The sequence below is a fragment of the Pollachius pollachius genome, assembly GCF_949987615.1.
Source record: "Pollachius pollachius genome assembly, chromosome: 12".
NCBI lineage: Eukaryota > Metazoa > Chordata > Actinopteri > Gadiformes > Gadidae > Pollachius > Pollachius pollachius.
Genome location: NC_136945.1, coordinates 13566509 through 13581975, shown reverse-complemented (window position 1 = coordinate 13581975; position 15467 = coordinate 13566509). Strand labels below are relative to the sequence as shown.

General features: G+C 44.0%; 2 protein-coding genes across 2 annotated transcripts; both read left to right on the top strand.

The window, feature by feature from the left end:
* Positions 1-364: 364 nt before the first annotated feature.
* On the top strand, positions 365-11837 carry LOC307084250 (phosphatidate phosphatase LPIN2). Its single transcript, XM_079748554.1, has 19 exons — positions 365-473; positions 2944-3144; positions 3461-3556; positions 3664-3920; positions 4285-4380; positions 4585-5582; positions 5700-5793; positions 6066-6253; positions 6365-6458; positions 6867-6936; positions 7263-7355; positions 7615-7670; positions 8290-8443; positions 8624-8772; positions 8867-8953; positions 9113-9265; positions 10514-10628; positions 11055-11158; positions 11244-11837. Exons 2-19 carry the CDS (start codon positions 2953-2955, stop codon positions 11392-11394), a joined length of 3147 nt encoding a protein of 1048 aa, XP_079604680.1. The 5' UTR covers positions 365-473; positions 2944-2952; the 3' UTR covers positions 11395-11837.
* Positions 11838-12406: 569 nt separating this feature from the next.
* Positions 12407-14719, top strand: trim107 (tripartite motif containing 107). The gene is made up of 2 exons (XM_079748418.1): positions 12407-12536; positions 13013-14719. Exon 2 carries the CDS (start codon positions 13018-13020, stop codon positions 14602-14604), a length of 1587 nt encoding a protein of 528 aa, XP_079604544.1. The 5' UTR covers positions 12407-12536; positions 13013-13017; the 3' UTR covers positions 14605-14719.
* The last annotated feature ends 748 nt before the right edge of the window (positions 14720-15467 follow it).

Below are 15467 nucleotides of genomic sequence, written 5' to 3'. Positions count from 1 at the left end.
CTTGCATGAGCATGTAGGTTTAGGGAGTCTCCTGAGTTGTAGGTTACACCGGTCTACCGCAACGACACTTCCGGTCTCTTAATTCCAATGAGCTGTCCACGCCAGTTAACAGTCCACGGGGCGAGAAGAATACGATGCAAAGAAAAGTAACAACCACACAGTATCGTAGATGTCCATATGTCATTTTGAAGAATGATTTAACAATAGCCGAAACATGTAACGGAAATAAAAGGGATAATGCTTTATCAAAAGTCCCTCCCTCTCTCGGGCCTCTCCCCGCCATGCAACTGTAAATCCCGCCATCTCCTTCTATCGCCAATAACGCTCATCTGGAGTATCTCTTCCCAGGCGTCCCTTCGTGAGACGAGAACGCCTGGGAAGTAGGTTATTGGACCTCCCAGTAACCGCACACATACAAGGAAGTGTTTTGGATTCAGGTTAATCTTCTCTACATCTCAAAGGCTGCATAAAAGGTAAGAAAGTACAAAGATAAATTAATATTGACAACAGTAACATACAGCCCTCACTACAAAGAAACAAGTGGGAGACCCTGTATTTTCTTGTGTCTTGAAGGTGAACGTGTACAATACTTCGTGGCGTTCTTTAGAGGGGAACTCAAAGTACTGTTTTCAAATGCGTGCTGTCTCTCAAAACGGGCTGAAGGTATTATCAACATTAACTCTTTCTTTAGGTTTCAAATCGATCAATGCTCATCCCGCGGCCGATCGGGTTTGCAGTCCGTACGGTATTTATAATGTTTATTTTGACAGTTCGCTGTCAAAAGACAAAAGGAATATTGCCTTGGAGTCTAACAATTGCATTTTGGGAATAACGTCTGAAGTCATGGAAACAATTCGGTTTAACTTGAGCCAAACCCCCCCCCCCCCAAACTAAAGAAACATAAAACAAAAAATACTTTATTCCGACGCTGACCAAGCCTTAGCAAAGCCGTTGAAATACTTTCACCATAATGTTGCACACTTGCATAGTGTTGCCACTGTTTGACAAAAAAACACAATGGTTAACCTAGCCAATCACCATACGTATTCATCATCAGAATACAGAAGTGAGTAACCATCAACTTAAAATAAAATGTATAAATAAATGAAGCGGTACGTGTCACGGGTTAGGGCTGTGTATCTTACCTTCCTCTGTTGTGATTGCCTACATGTAGCATTGGAACGGAATTAAACTCAATACAAAAGTCTATTTGCGTCAGTTTTCCTAATAGTGACATGACTGAGCTTGTGCCCATCGAGAGGGCCTATAGTTTCCGGAGACCCTGCATCCCAGTGCCCAGGGGGTCGAGCCCAGAATGTGTGTGTGGATCATCTATTCACTGTGTTCATGCGGGTGCGCGTTTGTTCCAAGCCCATGTGAATAGAATGGCCGACCCTTTCAGAAACTGCTGCTCTGGCTGTCATGTGCAGTGTGATTTTTGGACGTGTGAATTAGTTATGTGAGGGCTGGTGTGTTAATGGAGTGCAGGTTGGTGGGGAGTATAAGTGATAAAGATAATCTTAACATGTAAGTGATAGTGATTATACTTTGTTGTATACCCATTGTTGTATATATTACCTACCAACTTGTTATGGACTGGATTTTTCTGTCCACATTGATGATCACTAACCAAATGGGAAGAATAGTTAGCCAACCTCACAGGAGTCTGACATTTTAAAGCTAAAAAACAGTAATGTCCTGTAGCAAAATGTAGACTAGTATCTCAGTGGAGTGTAAAAGATGGGGGTATGGTAGGTCAAATCGGTGTCACAAAGGATTCTGGGAGATGAAGGCGGTTGAGACATCTTATGGCCGAAAGGGGCTCGAGGGGACAAGGCCTGGTTGGGCAGAGACACCTGCGTACTTCGCTTTGGGTAAGACTGCTGGTGATGTGAGACATTTGATAGCTTGATCTTTGACTTTTGTGTTGTGGGGCTGCTTTAGGACTTGCTTCCAAATCTCAGTGTATAATATGTTTAGTAGTTACTAATGAATGTTCCGCTTCTGTGTACAAACAATGTGCAACCTTTTCAATGGCAAGGACGTCACTATCGTGAAGGTTACACTATTGAGATGGCTACAAAATAGTTTCATAATAAATACTTAAAAATACATAGAAATGACAATATACAATGGACATCGATGTCCACGATTTTAAGTCTATAAATAAGTAAATACATTCACATAGTTCATGCAACGCTTCACAAAGTGCAAACGTGTCTGTGTGATGATGTCATCAAACACACTCCTCCAGTGTGGGATACCATGGACCACAAGGAAAAGTCTTGGCTCCAGGACGCTCATGGTGGGACATGCTGATTCCTGTTTGAAATAAACAAGCAGGACCTGTCCTGATAATATCCACTTGGATTTGAAGAATTTCTGTTTTCTTTGTCCTCAGGTCTAGCATAGGAACAGGTCTAGCATAGAAGCTATTGTCTATTTTTATACTTGGTGTTCGCTGTTTAATCTTTTCTAAAGTGTGAACCTTCAGCCCTATGTGGCATTAAAATGACTAAGATCGGAACAAAGGAGATTGCACAGTAACAGACCGCATTGATCTTGCAATGACGATATTTCAGCAGTCCCATGAGTCACTTAGGTTTTGCACAGTATACCTTAAGTCCACATTCTCACAAGACCCCAATCCAAAGGTCAGATTTAGCATTTATCAAAGTGCAAAACTTATCTTAGTTTAGAGTCACTGTATGAGTACATCAGAGTGGGCAGTCGGACCTGATCAACAGGAAATTAAAACTTCTACAATATTGAACCAGGAAATAAACAAAAATACTTTTTATCAATATAGTCTCTATTTCTAGGTAAGACGGAAATCTTCTTCGTATAGAAGAAGATTTCCGAAGACAATTCCGACCACTATGATGTTGGCAATGGGCATGAATTAAACTAGGCCTGACCTAACCGATCTGATGTTAACCCAAGTCTCAGACCATGAACCTGGTGGGCCAGCTGGCGGAGACGGTGTTCGTGACGGTGAAGGAGCTCTACCGAGGCCTTAACCCTGCCACGCTGACCGGGGGCATCGATGTCATCGTCGTGCGCCAACCCGACGGCTCGTACCAGTGCTCCCCTTTCCACGTGCGCTTCGGCAAACTGGGCGTGCTGCGTTCGAAGGAGAAAGTGGTAGGTCTCTCTCTGCTTGGCCTCGTAGCTCACTGTGATTCATTTTATGTCCACAGAAGGTAGGATAGTTTAAACTTTAGTGGCTACTAAGGTGTTCAACCTCCAGCTGCTAGTACTTTGAGCGATCCCAATTGCCAACTGCCTACCTAGTATGCTTGAGCAAGATGACTAACCCCTATCTGCTCCTTAATGACCTGTTTCTGAATTCAATGCAAGTCTTTTGTTTGAACGTGTGTCCTACATGTTTAAATAGCAACGTAGTCCCAGATTTCTTCCACTAACTACGTCCTCTCTCGATGCTGTTTGGTGTGGCCAGGTGGACATCGAGATCAATGGAGAGCCAGTAAACCTTCACATGAAACTAGGAGACAATGGAGAAGCATTCTTCGTGGAGGAAAATGAGGACATGGAGGTAGGCTGATGACACCATACTTAAACGTTTGTTTTACCAATTATACTCAGACATTTCCCCAAACCAATTGTGACAATACATTTACCCCCCCATCACTTGTGCATCAGTTCATAGTACCGGCCCACCTTTGCACCTCCCCGATCCCCATGGAGCTTCCTGAGCTAGGGGGGGAGGAGAACGGCGAGGTGGCCCCCATCGGCGGCGGGGCACTGCCACCCCGCAGGAAGAAGAGACGTCGGAAACGCTTCCGCTCCGACTCCCACCTGAGAGAGGAGGGCGGCTCCTCCTCAGACGAGAGGGAGAGGGAGCAGAACGAGCAGGAGAGCCCTGCCAAGGAGCAGTATGTCAGTCAACTGCAACTCAGGTCGGTCATTAATTACTTTTGACTGGTTATGGACAAATCTTTTATGCAACGACAAATATGCTAATATGACACAGCCAAAGAAAAAATGATCCATGCTCATTAGAATGCGTACAACATTGGAAGTACCTAGAGTCGAAAGCATTGCGACATTGGAACATTAAAGAACAACGCCATGTTTGGCTGAGCAACACTTACCTGTCAGACATTGACGAGAGATTCTGTTGTTGTTGTTCCAGAACCTCAGTACTGTGATTTAAAGGCTATATAAAATGTTCTATGCATGCTTTTTCATGATGGATTGACGCTAAACTCAAGCCAGTGATGTTGACCGATCAAATTAATGTTTGTCGCTTGTTTCTTCCAGTAAGTCCATCTATTTCTCGATATCCGAAGAGCCAGGATCCACACAGACCCGAGAGGTTCACCCCCACTCAGAAGGAGAGTGTGTCCCCCCTGAATGGTGAGCATTGTTTTCCTGTTAGTGATGTTGTAGTTCCTGCTGTCATACTTGCGAACCAGAAGTGCTTTTGACTGCAACCATTTGAATTAAGATTCTAGTCCTTCATAAATTAAAAAAAAACGTTTATTTCATTAGCACCATTTTTAGCATCTTCTCTCCCTGATATATTATTTTTATCCTCTCCTCTCCTTTCATCTCCAACAGTGTGTTTTACAGTCGCTCGTCCTCTCCTAAGAGTGACTCTGAGCTTGTGGTGAAACCCCAAGAGTCTTCTGGCCCTCAGATGCAGTGGAACTGGGGTGGTTTCCCCAAGGTCTGTCAGTCAGAGAGATCCCTTGCGGAGTCGCATCGCATTTCCACTTTAGGCTACTCCAATTTCCGCACAATCGAGAGGCAGGATTCCTTCGACGACGACGACGACAACGACGACGACTTCCAAACCACCATTCACTGTAGCCGGGCTGGAAGTGTGACTGTGGTGAGGCCGCTAGCCAGGACTATGTCCCTAGACCTTGATCTCTTTTCCCCACATTGTACCATGCCCACACTGGATATAACCCCTCTTATAACCCACTCCACCCCTAATGGACTGCATGACACTCCAGCCTCGTTAGCCCCAGTTAGCATGGACACTCCTGTGGAACAACTCGGTAACAACTCACTAACCCAGACGGACAGCTGTGAGGCAGAGAAGACGTTAGCGGAGGAATGCCCATCCGATGCAGAGCAAGAGGACCAAAGAACCTCCCCGGTTGAGTCGACTGACTCTTCTGAACTCGCCCGGCCAGAAAACAGCCAATCCAAAGATGAAACCACAACCTTTGCGGAGTGTGAGATCCCTCCGACTGGTAGCATTGGCTCTGTAAGCCAGAACAAAGCCTGTCCTGCCATCACGGACACACTAGCCAGCGACGAAATGATCAACGCATCCACTGGCAGGTCTATATCTGTCACAGCCCAAAACAGTAGGGTAGAGTTATTGGGTAGCACAGACATTTTGGAGCAGCACAGCGCCATGGTTGAGCCCAGTGAAATGGGTGCCATGATTACTATTTCTGGCGGCAATGACGCCTGTACGGAGGCACATGAGGAGGGTGCGTCAACTTTGACCGACAGAGAAGCAGAAGGCCTCCTATTAACAAATCAAACGGCAGAAATTCCTCAAGATTCCACCAAAGCAGATAAACAGCACAGGATGAAAGGTAAAACGCTTTTCCAGTGTAATGCGTTTTAATGCAATGGTACCATGATTTAGAATTTACAATCAAACATACTAGGAATTAGCTGATTGGTGGCATCCCTGTTGGATTTGTCAACAGGTAAACGCAGTCAACACTTGGGACCAACAGGCATCTACCTGGATGATCTCACCACACTGGAGCCTGAAGTAGCTGCACTTTACTTCCCCAAAAGGTAACTTGTTTTGGTTGGCAAAGACTACATTAATATGAGGGGCTTCGGAAGGATTCAAGTCACCAAGATCGAAAGGATCTCCTGAGATATTTACATATTATCTAAAGCCGTTTATCCTATGGACTGCTTTATGATAAGGGTAACGGGTCACAGAAAATAAACGCTGTGTAACTCACTCTAAACTTGGCCGACATTAGGAAAACGAACCCCGTTTTCATGTCATGTCATGAATAAAGTTAAATCATGTAAAAATGTGAGGTCTGTTCATCCAGCGAAATGGAGGCAACATCCCGATCTGGGGCCGACCAGGGGTCCACCTCGGGGACCCAGTCACCCCAGTCGGTGGGCAGCGGGGCCATGGACAGCGGCGCAGAGTACCTGTCGGACTGCACCACTGACCCCATGGACGTCAGCATGTCCCTCTGTGGCTGCGTGGGAGACACCAGCCGCATCAGCCAAGGTGTGTAGCAGACATGAAGGTGTAAGGATGTGTGTGATGCGTGTAGGACTGCTGTGAGGTTTAATACCATTTGTGTTGTGTTCTGCTTCCTTGTGTCGCCCATCTGTACAGAAAAGTTTAAAGAGCATATTGTGACCTTCAAGGACTTCTTTAAAAACCCAGGGATCATTGAGGACCCCAACCTGGTGATCTGCATAAACTCTCAGTAAGATGCAGCCAATAATTAAGAACATATTAAATATATATTGTCAGTCGATGACGATAACTATACCTGCTTTTCATGGCTATTACCGATAAGAGGACCGATATCACTCATCACTCAATTGTAAACCCAGCTCTATAATGGTGAAAAGCAGGTAAAAAGTGCTTGGTCAGTTGAGCTCGATGTGACTGTGACACACTCATTATATCGGCACGACAACAGTATGCATCACTTGTCATGCCCTATGGTTAAGCCAGCTGAGGCAATATTGGCTTCCAATTATCGGCTCCAATAATCAGCTATAATTTATTTATCGGATTAATACATAATAATTATTGGCAAATAATTGATCTTTGTTTCCTTCGAATCAATCCATAGATTCTCACACTGATGTTTTGCTCTATGTTCCAGGTACTATAACTGGGCCGTAGCAGCTCCAATGATTTTGTCAAAGCAAGCCTTCCAGAAGAACCTTCCAAAGGTATACCATATATTTAGTCTGCAATATAAAGGTGTGTGTCTTCAGAATCTTTTTGGCTGCCCTGAAGCTCTGCGTTAACCAAGTAAACTTGGACCGATGAGTCGATCCGAAAGCCACAAGCAGCGAATTTAAGCAGTAAAAAGCAGTAATATTCAAAGCTTAAAATGATGTATTTGGGTCAGCCTTATTTATATAGTTCAATATTTGTAATATACATGAAACAATAGCACTAGGAAAGATGCCCTTGGTTCGGATGAACCGAGATACTAAGATGTGTGTGTGTGTGTGTGTGTGTGTGTGTGTGTGTGCGTGCGTGTGCATTACAGAGTGCTGTGGACCGGCTAGTGAAGGACAAGATGCCAAAGAAGTCTGGCCGCTGGTGGTTCTCCTGGAGGAGACGGGACATGGACAACAACCAGGTGACCAAAGCTTAGAACTCTCTCGCTCCCTGTCATCACGTACGTACTCTGATACACCTCAATGAGGATGAAGATTATGTTTTTTTTTTTTGGATGTATCAATAGAAAAGTGTTCATCAATATTGAAATGTATATATTATTAGAAATGATCTTCGGGGGATTCAGGTCTTAGTAGTTCTGAACGTTAAGCCTTTGTATGATCCTGTTTTGAATAAGGTTCTAATACTTTGGCTGTTTTTCTGCTTTGTTACCTTTTCAGCCAAAGCCTTCAACGCAAGAACAAGAGGTGTCCCTCTCTGCCTCCCCAACAATAAAGTAGGTTGACCTTACGATAATAATCATAATTCTAAACCTAAATCTGCTAAGACTTTAGATATGTTGACAGTATCGCATTGTGGTCAACTTTGACGGCAATAGCGCTAGAGGTGGCGGCGTCATTAAAAAGCGACCTGGCCTCAAGCCTCCTGACTGGAGGTTCTGTTGAAGTTTGATGTGACGTGTGCAGACAGAAGTCAATGTTGAACAGGGAGTGGGGCTGGTTGTTGTGCTGGTTATCTTAATATCAAGGTCAAGCTGCTTCCTGAACATAAAACTGTTTAGTCAGTCAGTTTCTGTTAGTCACTTTATCAGCCATTACTCGGATTGCTACTCTGATTGTGTACATTTGACATACATTACGTTGGGCCTTACAAATTCTCCAAAATTCATAAAAAAGACAGACAGACAGGCAGACACAGAAAACATGCATTCATAAATTATTTCAGAACTTAAAAACTTCTGAAGTACACATTTGGATTCGGAATCTGCTCTAATTCAACTCCAGTCACTCCAGATTAAGACTAGCCTGACCAGCAATATTAAGTTAAATAAATAAGTGAGTTAAATAAATAAATAATAATAATAAATAATAATATTCCAACCCTTATCTCCATAGGGCAACCCTGGATGACATGTTCAGTGACGAGGAGGCGGGGCTTGGTCGACAAGCCGTCATGCCAACAGACAGCCAATCATCGGACAGCATGAGCACCTGCCAGTGTATCAGCCAGATGTACAAGAAGTCCCTGCGCCTCACCTCTGAGCAAATAGTATGAGCTACACACAAGAGACACACAGCATGACCATCCAGCCCATTCTAATCCTCTCTCTGTACGTTTGCATGAACCCAGACTAGGTTTGAATACATGTTTTGCATGAGATTGTTGTTAGTCCAATTTAAACCCTTACACCGCAGCTTAACCTTCAGAACTTTGTCTCTGTGTATTCAGGTGCGTTTAAATTTGCGGGACGGGGCCAACCAGGTAGTGTTCAGCGTGACCACCCAATACCAGGGCACTTGTCGCTGTGAGGCCGCCATCTACCTGTGGAACTGGGACGACCGCGTCATCATCTCCGACATCGATGGAACCATCACCAAGTAAAGATAGAAACCCGTGTGTGTGTGTTGTATCCAGTAGATGTTTATATGTACATGCTCACATTGTCATGACATCCCTGTCTCTCTCCTATAGGTCCGATGCACTCGGCCACATCCTGCCTCAGTTTGGTAAAGACTGGACACACCAAGGCATCGCCAAACTATACCACAAAATACACAAGTATGTTACGTACAATGTCATAAATAAAAAACTTGTACCAAATGGAATATTAAAAAGTTATATTTGATAAATGATATTAAATATAAAATATTGGTTCTACAAGCAATGTAACAAATATTTTTGTAAATTAAAGGGATGTGTCCGTTTTTCCCCTCATAGAAATGGCTATAAATTCCTGTACTGTTCCGCACGGGCAATCGGTATGGCTGCTATCACCAAGGACTACCTGCGGTGGGTCAACGACAAAGGAACAGTTCTTCCTAAAGGCCCCGTCCTGCTAGCTCCCAGCAGTCTCTTCTCAGCACTACACAGGTAAGTCCTACACTAGGTCGTACTCACCTGCACCAGGATTACAAAGCATCATTTAAAGTAATTAAAAGTATTAATTACAGGAAGGGTAGGCAATTTGGAAAAACCTGACAGAGAATAAGGCCTCTTTTGAACTGAAAAATCCCACCCCTCCCTTAAGGCCTCCCTCCAAAGCCACTCCCCCAAAACACGTGACTAGCTCGCTAGCTTTAGCAATAGGTGTGCCTAGCCTTGTGGAAGACTCCAGTCATGCAATGAATGCGCGGGCAGAGTATGTGCTGTTGGTAGGTAGGTAGATAGACCATCAATTCATTCATACAGAATGAAAGGATTGGACGCTATTACAGGCCTGCTTCTCCCACAGATTCCTGTTTTTTTTTCTTTTCTTTGTCAGAACATTTGATTTATCTATGGTCATATTTGTGGAAATTGTCTTTACGTCCCAATTACAACAAAATAAATGTTTCCTCAAATGAATTGCCTACGCTACCTTAAAAGAGTAACAAGCTAAAGTGACCCAAAAAAAAAAATAGAATCATAATGTTTTAATGGAGCTAAGCACACATAGCGTGAATGTATTTAGCTTTGTGAAGGACTAGGAAAAAACAAAACATGTTTTGCATCTGTCCCAATGTAGCTATGCGTTTTGGGCTTTATGTTTGCTGCTCTACATTTGAAGAGATTTTTAGTGTTTGCTTACTACTTGGGAAAGGCACACAAGGTAAAATAGAATGTTATTAAAGAATAGGCTTGACTACAATCCACAAGTAAGCCTTAATCTAACCACTCATTATTGAATAGGGTCTATGCTATGCAAACAAAATTACACTCAACGGACAATTTACATCTCATGAATGGATTGAGTTGAAGATCTCAAGTATCGACTTTACCACGGGGTGTCCTGTTATTGGAAAATAATGTATAATGGGGCTGGTGATATTATGTTATTGCCTTAAATCAGCGGAAATTCAAATATTCTTCTGCAGAGCTTTAAATATATTGTTTTTGCGTTGTCAAGGAAACACCTAGTCAACAGTTCTATTATGCCATTGTTGTGAGGTGTCAGGTGTCCCATGATTAACAAATAATACACACCCATTGAAACGACAATGGTGTGATAAAAGTATTCAATCCATCGATTTGGTCCAGGGTTTTTGATTCAAGTATTAATTCAGGTTGCTTAAAATCACTTGGAATGTATTGTTATTGTGTGTTTATTATTGTTTAACAATGTGTTCCCCATATGTGCAGAGAGGTGATTGAGAAGAAGCCTGAGGTGTTCAAGATCGCCTGTCTTACTGACATCAAAGACCTCTTCAACCCACAGCGACAGCCCTTCTATGCAGCTTTTGGTAACAGGACCAATGTAAGTGTCCTAACGTGTGTGTGTGTGTGTGTCAGGGAAGATCATGAAACACTGGTACACTGTTGTTCATGGCCACTCACTGAATTACCCATTCATATTTGCACTCGCTTTTTTGCACTCAAATGTAAACCTGCCCTCAGGGTCCTAAATCAACTCTTAGAAATGCTTGTTTATACCTGCCTGAGTGAAAGAATCTACCAACCGAGCGATTTATTTTAATATTTAATCCTGGATTTACTTTGACCTGCCAAATGTCCTTATCTCCCTGCCATTGGTTGATTAAGAACCCTGCCTGCACTTAATGCCACCATGTACTACCACCATGTTAGCTGCCTACTACATTTTGTTGAGTCGTTGTTGTTGATGTGTGCAATGACAATAAGTGCAATAATGTCGAATCTCATCTAAACATTCATCATATTGCAGGATGCCTATGCCTATAAGCAAGTGGGCGTTCCCGACACCAGGATCTTCACCATCAACCCCAAAGGAGAGCTCACCCAGGAGAAGACCAAAGGAAACAAATCCTCGTAAGAAGCCCGTTGAAGAGATCGCCGTATATTTACAGATTTAATCAATTTTTAAGTGTGTGTGTTTGTGTCTGTGTGTTTTCAGGTACAACCACCTCGGTGAGCTGGTGGAGCATTTTTTCCCTATGCTCTCTGTCCAGGGAAGCTCTGCATCCGGCTTTGAGTGTCCCGAGTTCAGTCACTTCTCCTACTGGAGAGAGCCTCTGCCTCCCCTGGACCTAGAGGCCATGCTGTGAGGAAGACGTGCCCACTCGCAGTGCTCTCACCTAGGGCTGTGTCTTCCTCTGTCTCCCTCTACGCCTCTATCCTAGTTTTTCTGTTGCAAGAAATATAGGGGATTCTACGTAACTTATTTGTGGATGCCGCAGAGCTGTTTATTTATATATAGAACAATTGATATATCTTTTTAACAAACATAATGCAACCCTGCAAATGCAGGGAACTTATGTATCCACTAATGACTGTTTCATGAAAGACTGCTGTGCAATACTGTGTACCCCTGACCTTTTTTAGGATCTGTATAATGATCATAGAAATGCACAAAAAACATGTTTTTAACTGGTTTTCTTTCGATTGATGAACTGGACCTGCCCATAGACATTCCAAAGAAACATTAAGCAAAGACAGAAATGAAAAAAGAAAAATGGTGCCTTAAGGATTTCAAATAAAGCCCTGCCCATCCTGGAAAACTTTACTGTTGCTGAATTGTTCACTGTCGAAGTCTAATCAAGTGAAGGCTACACTGTACATTAGTCTACTGCAACTGTATCTCATGTTGCTCTTCCTAAATTAAATGCAGATGAGACGGATTGGGGATATTGTTTTAGCTAATCGTTGTATCATCATGGTTGAAAATAGAATATCCTCCCTTATATAATAAGTGAATTTATTTGAAGTATCTGAGGGGCAGAATAGTCACTATGGCCTACATTATTAGCTGATGCGGATGTTTCGTTCTCTGTCAAAGTTAAGAAATAGTTAATGCCGCATGGACGGAGGCGGGGTTGCCATTTAATCATGCTACAACATGATCTTGTACAGGCTGTTATTAACGTGGCTTTCGCTGCTCTTTTGTAGGCCACTATCTGAATATAGAGTGCATTACGATATCTCATCTTTTTTATAATAACTTGACATATATGTATAACTTGACATATATGTATATCTTGAATAGCTCCAACTTACACCAACAAAAATGCGAAAAAATGTAGTTCCCAAACAACCTCGCTGTTGACCACGTTTCCGTATCGTACCTCCTGTGATGCTACAGACCGTAGTGAGGGCGGTCTGCTGCGCGCCACATTGACCATGTTGACGCGAGGAAGAGCAGCGTCTGAGAGGAGCGCACCTTCACTTCGCCTTTAAACATACTCCACAGGTATGTTTAATCTCACAAAGGATTGCTTTCGATACTAAAATTGCTCTGACATTTAAACATTAAAAAACGGTAAGTTACGAAAATTGTATGGGAAAGATCATCTGAAATTAAACTAAATAGGCATGCACGGTTTGATGGCAATATAACTTTAGAGCTATAACGTTATATATTTAAACGTAACGTTTATATATATAAATATATATATATATATATCTTTTTTTGGGGGGGGGGATCGTGTTCCTTAGAAACGTGTTGCAAAACGAAACTTAAGCAAACAAACCGAACCCAGTGCGATATCGATTGAACCTTGCTCTACGAGTAATAAAGTGTCTTCCTCATAGCTTAGCGACGAAATGCAAATCGGCTAGCTGCTTGACTTTTACTTTTGTTTGATTATCTATAAGCCTTTGTGTGCATGTAAACTGTAAACCTGTCTAGGCTATTCATGACTATTGCTATTTTTTGTTTAAATCCAGCTGTCATGTCCTGTACTGGGGAAACCATCTCTGTCAAGAACGAGAGGGAGTCTACTTGTCCCATCTGCTTGCAGCTGTTCTCTGTGCCGATGTCTCTGCCCTGTGGTCATATCTACTGTCTGCCATGTTTGCAGACCATGTCTGCAGGACTTGATCAAAACAACTGCCCTGAATGCCAGCAGGAGTACGGAGGAACTGATGCCCTGGTGAAGAACATGAGAATGTGCAGCATGGTTGAGGCACATAAAGCTGCTCTTGGCAGTGATGTTAATGCAAACAAATCATATTTAGACCGTGGCAAAGAAATGACCGCAGCAGAACATAGAGATGTAACATGTTACCAAGAAACTGAACCAGCTCAGAGCCAATTAGAGGAGCCTGAGAAGAAGAATCCCCTGGAGGTCCAAGATGGCTCCAGGACTGAGTTTGATTCCTCAGGGCCCCTACCCGTATCTCGTAAACAGCACCTGCCCACTCCACCTAAACCGGAATGCAGCGCAACAAAGAAAACTGAGATGAACGAACCTAAATTCAGACTGGCCTCTCAACTCACAGAGTTGACCGTCAGGTTAGACATGGCCGAGTGTGCTCTGAGGAAGGAGAAGGAACGGGAGGAGGAGGTGCGTGCCGCCAATGAGGAGCTGAGAGCGGCCGCAGCAAAGCTTCTTCATGACATCCAAGCTCTGTCCCTGACCTACAGTGAGGCGGTGACCCGGTTAATCGAAGGAGAGCTGAGCCCGGGTGAGGGTAACCTACGCGCCCGGGTAAGTCAGGCTTCCCAGCTGACCGAGCAGCTGAGACACACAGTGCTCAGAGCGGAGTCCCTGTTGACCGAAGACGACGAGGCCACGTTCACCGAGGATGTGAACCTCCTGCAGCCACGCATCGCGCATCTGATGAGCCAGCCTCAGGCGGAGGAAGAGGCGGAGCCCGGAACCGCGTCGAAAAGGAAAGTCTCGCTCGCTTGCGCCAAGCTGGAGGAAGCAAACGCTGATTTCAAGGCGGGTACGGGAGACATTCACCGCGCGCTCCGGAACCTTCTCAACCCGTCGGAGGTGACCTTTGACCCGGACACCGCCCACCCCAACCTGGTGCTGTCGGGGGACATGAAGACGGTGACCTACAGCGCCGCCAAGCAGGCCTACCCGACCTCTCCGCAGAGGTTCACCAGCTTCCTCCAGGTGCTCAGCAGCCAGAGCTTCTCCGGCGGGGAGCACTGCTGGCGGGTGGAGCTGGAAGGCGCTCCGTGGGCCATCGGCGTATGCTACAGCGGGCGGCTGGCCCGCAGCGGGCTGCCCAGCGCGCTGGAGAGCAGCCGCAGCTCCTGGTGTCTGATGTGGTCCGAGAACCGCCTGAGGGCTTTCGAGCAGGGTCACGATGTGCCGCTGAAGTTGACCACACTGTCACGGACTCTGGAGGTGCGGCTGAGCTTCAAGAGCCACAGGCTCAGCTTCTACAACGTCTGCCTGAGCGGGGAAAAGACACACGTGTACACCTTCAAAGCTGTCCTCACAGAGCCGGTTCACATTGCGTACAGGATGATGTCAGCACACCCCAAAGCTCGTATCGCTATTGGGGAGGCGTTACTATAAGATTATTTTCTATTAAGTGCCGTCGGTAATGAAACGAGAGACACTTAATCAGATATGGTACAGAGAGAGAGAGAGAGTGTTTTTGTATATATTTAAAGGAACTACATGTAGGATTTTAACATGCATTAATCTATTAAATGGGCAATATAAGAACAGGTTGTCATTTACGTTACAACAATTGGGCCCGGAACAAGAACGGAAGAGACGTGATGATGGCAAGCGCTGGTAATTGCAAATACTGTATGCTTTAGTGCAGAAGCTTAACCTATAAATATACCTGTATAATATACTGTGGGTCATCAACAATAACTTTCTTTAGTGATTTGACAAAGGTTTTGGATGACAGAACATTTTCGTAATGAGTAACTGATGCCAAAACCAAACACACAGATAACAGTAGGACCCCGTCATGGTTGCTTGCAACTATATTTATTGTTATACTTGTAAAATAAAATGTTCTTTATTAATCCCTGGTATTTGATATAAAATGTTACATAAAACATTCAAGAAGATTAGGAGGATTATTCTACACCTGAAGACCTACCTCGGTTAAAACAATGTGGGGGGTAGTCTGCATTTACAATGATTGAATGATAGATACATTTCAACCATTACTATAGCAAATGAGTGGAGGTGTATTCCAAGATGTGGAGATCTGAACATTTTCTGATTTTCTTGGGGCCTTCGCTGGCCTGGTTCAGGAAGTATAGGTCGGCGAACTTTGATCGACGGTAGACAGCAGGACGTGTCTTCTGTCACACTGCAAAAAAAGTGTTTCATTGATCAAACCAAAATAATGGAGGTAATGATTCACACGCATCGCATAAAAAATATGTTTTTGAACAATCAGATCCCTCGAAATA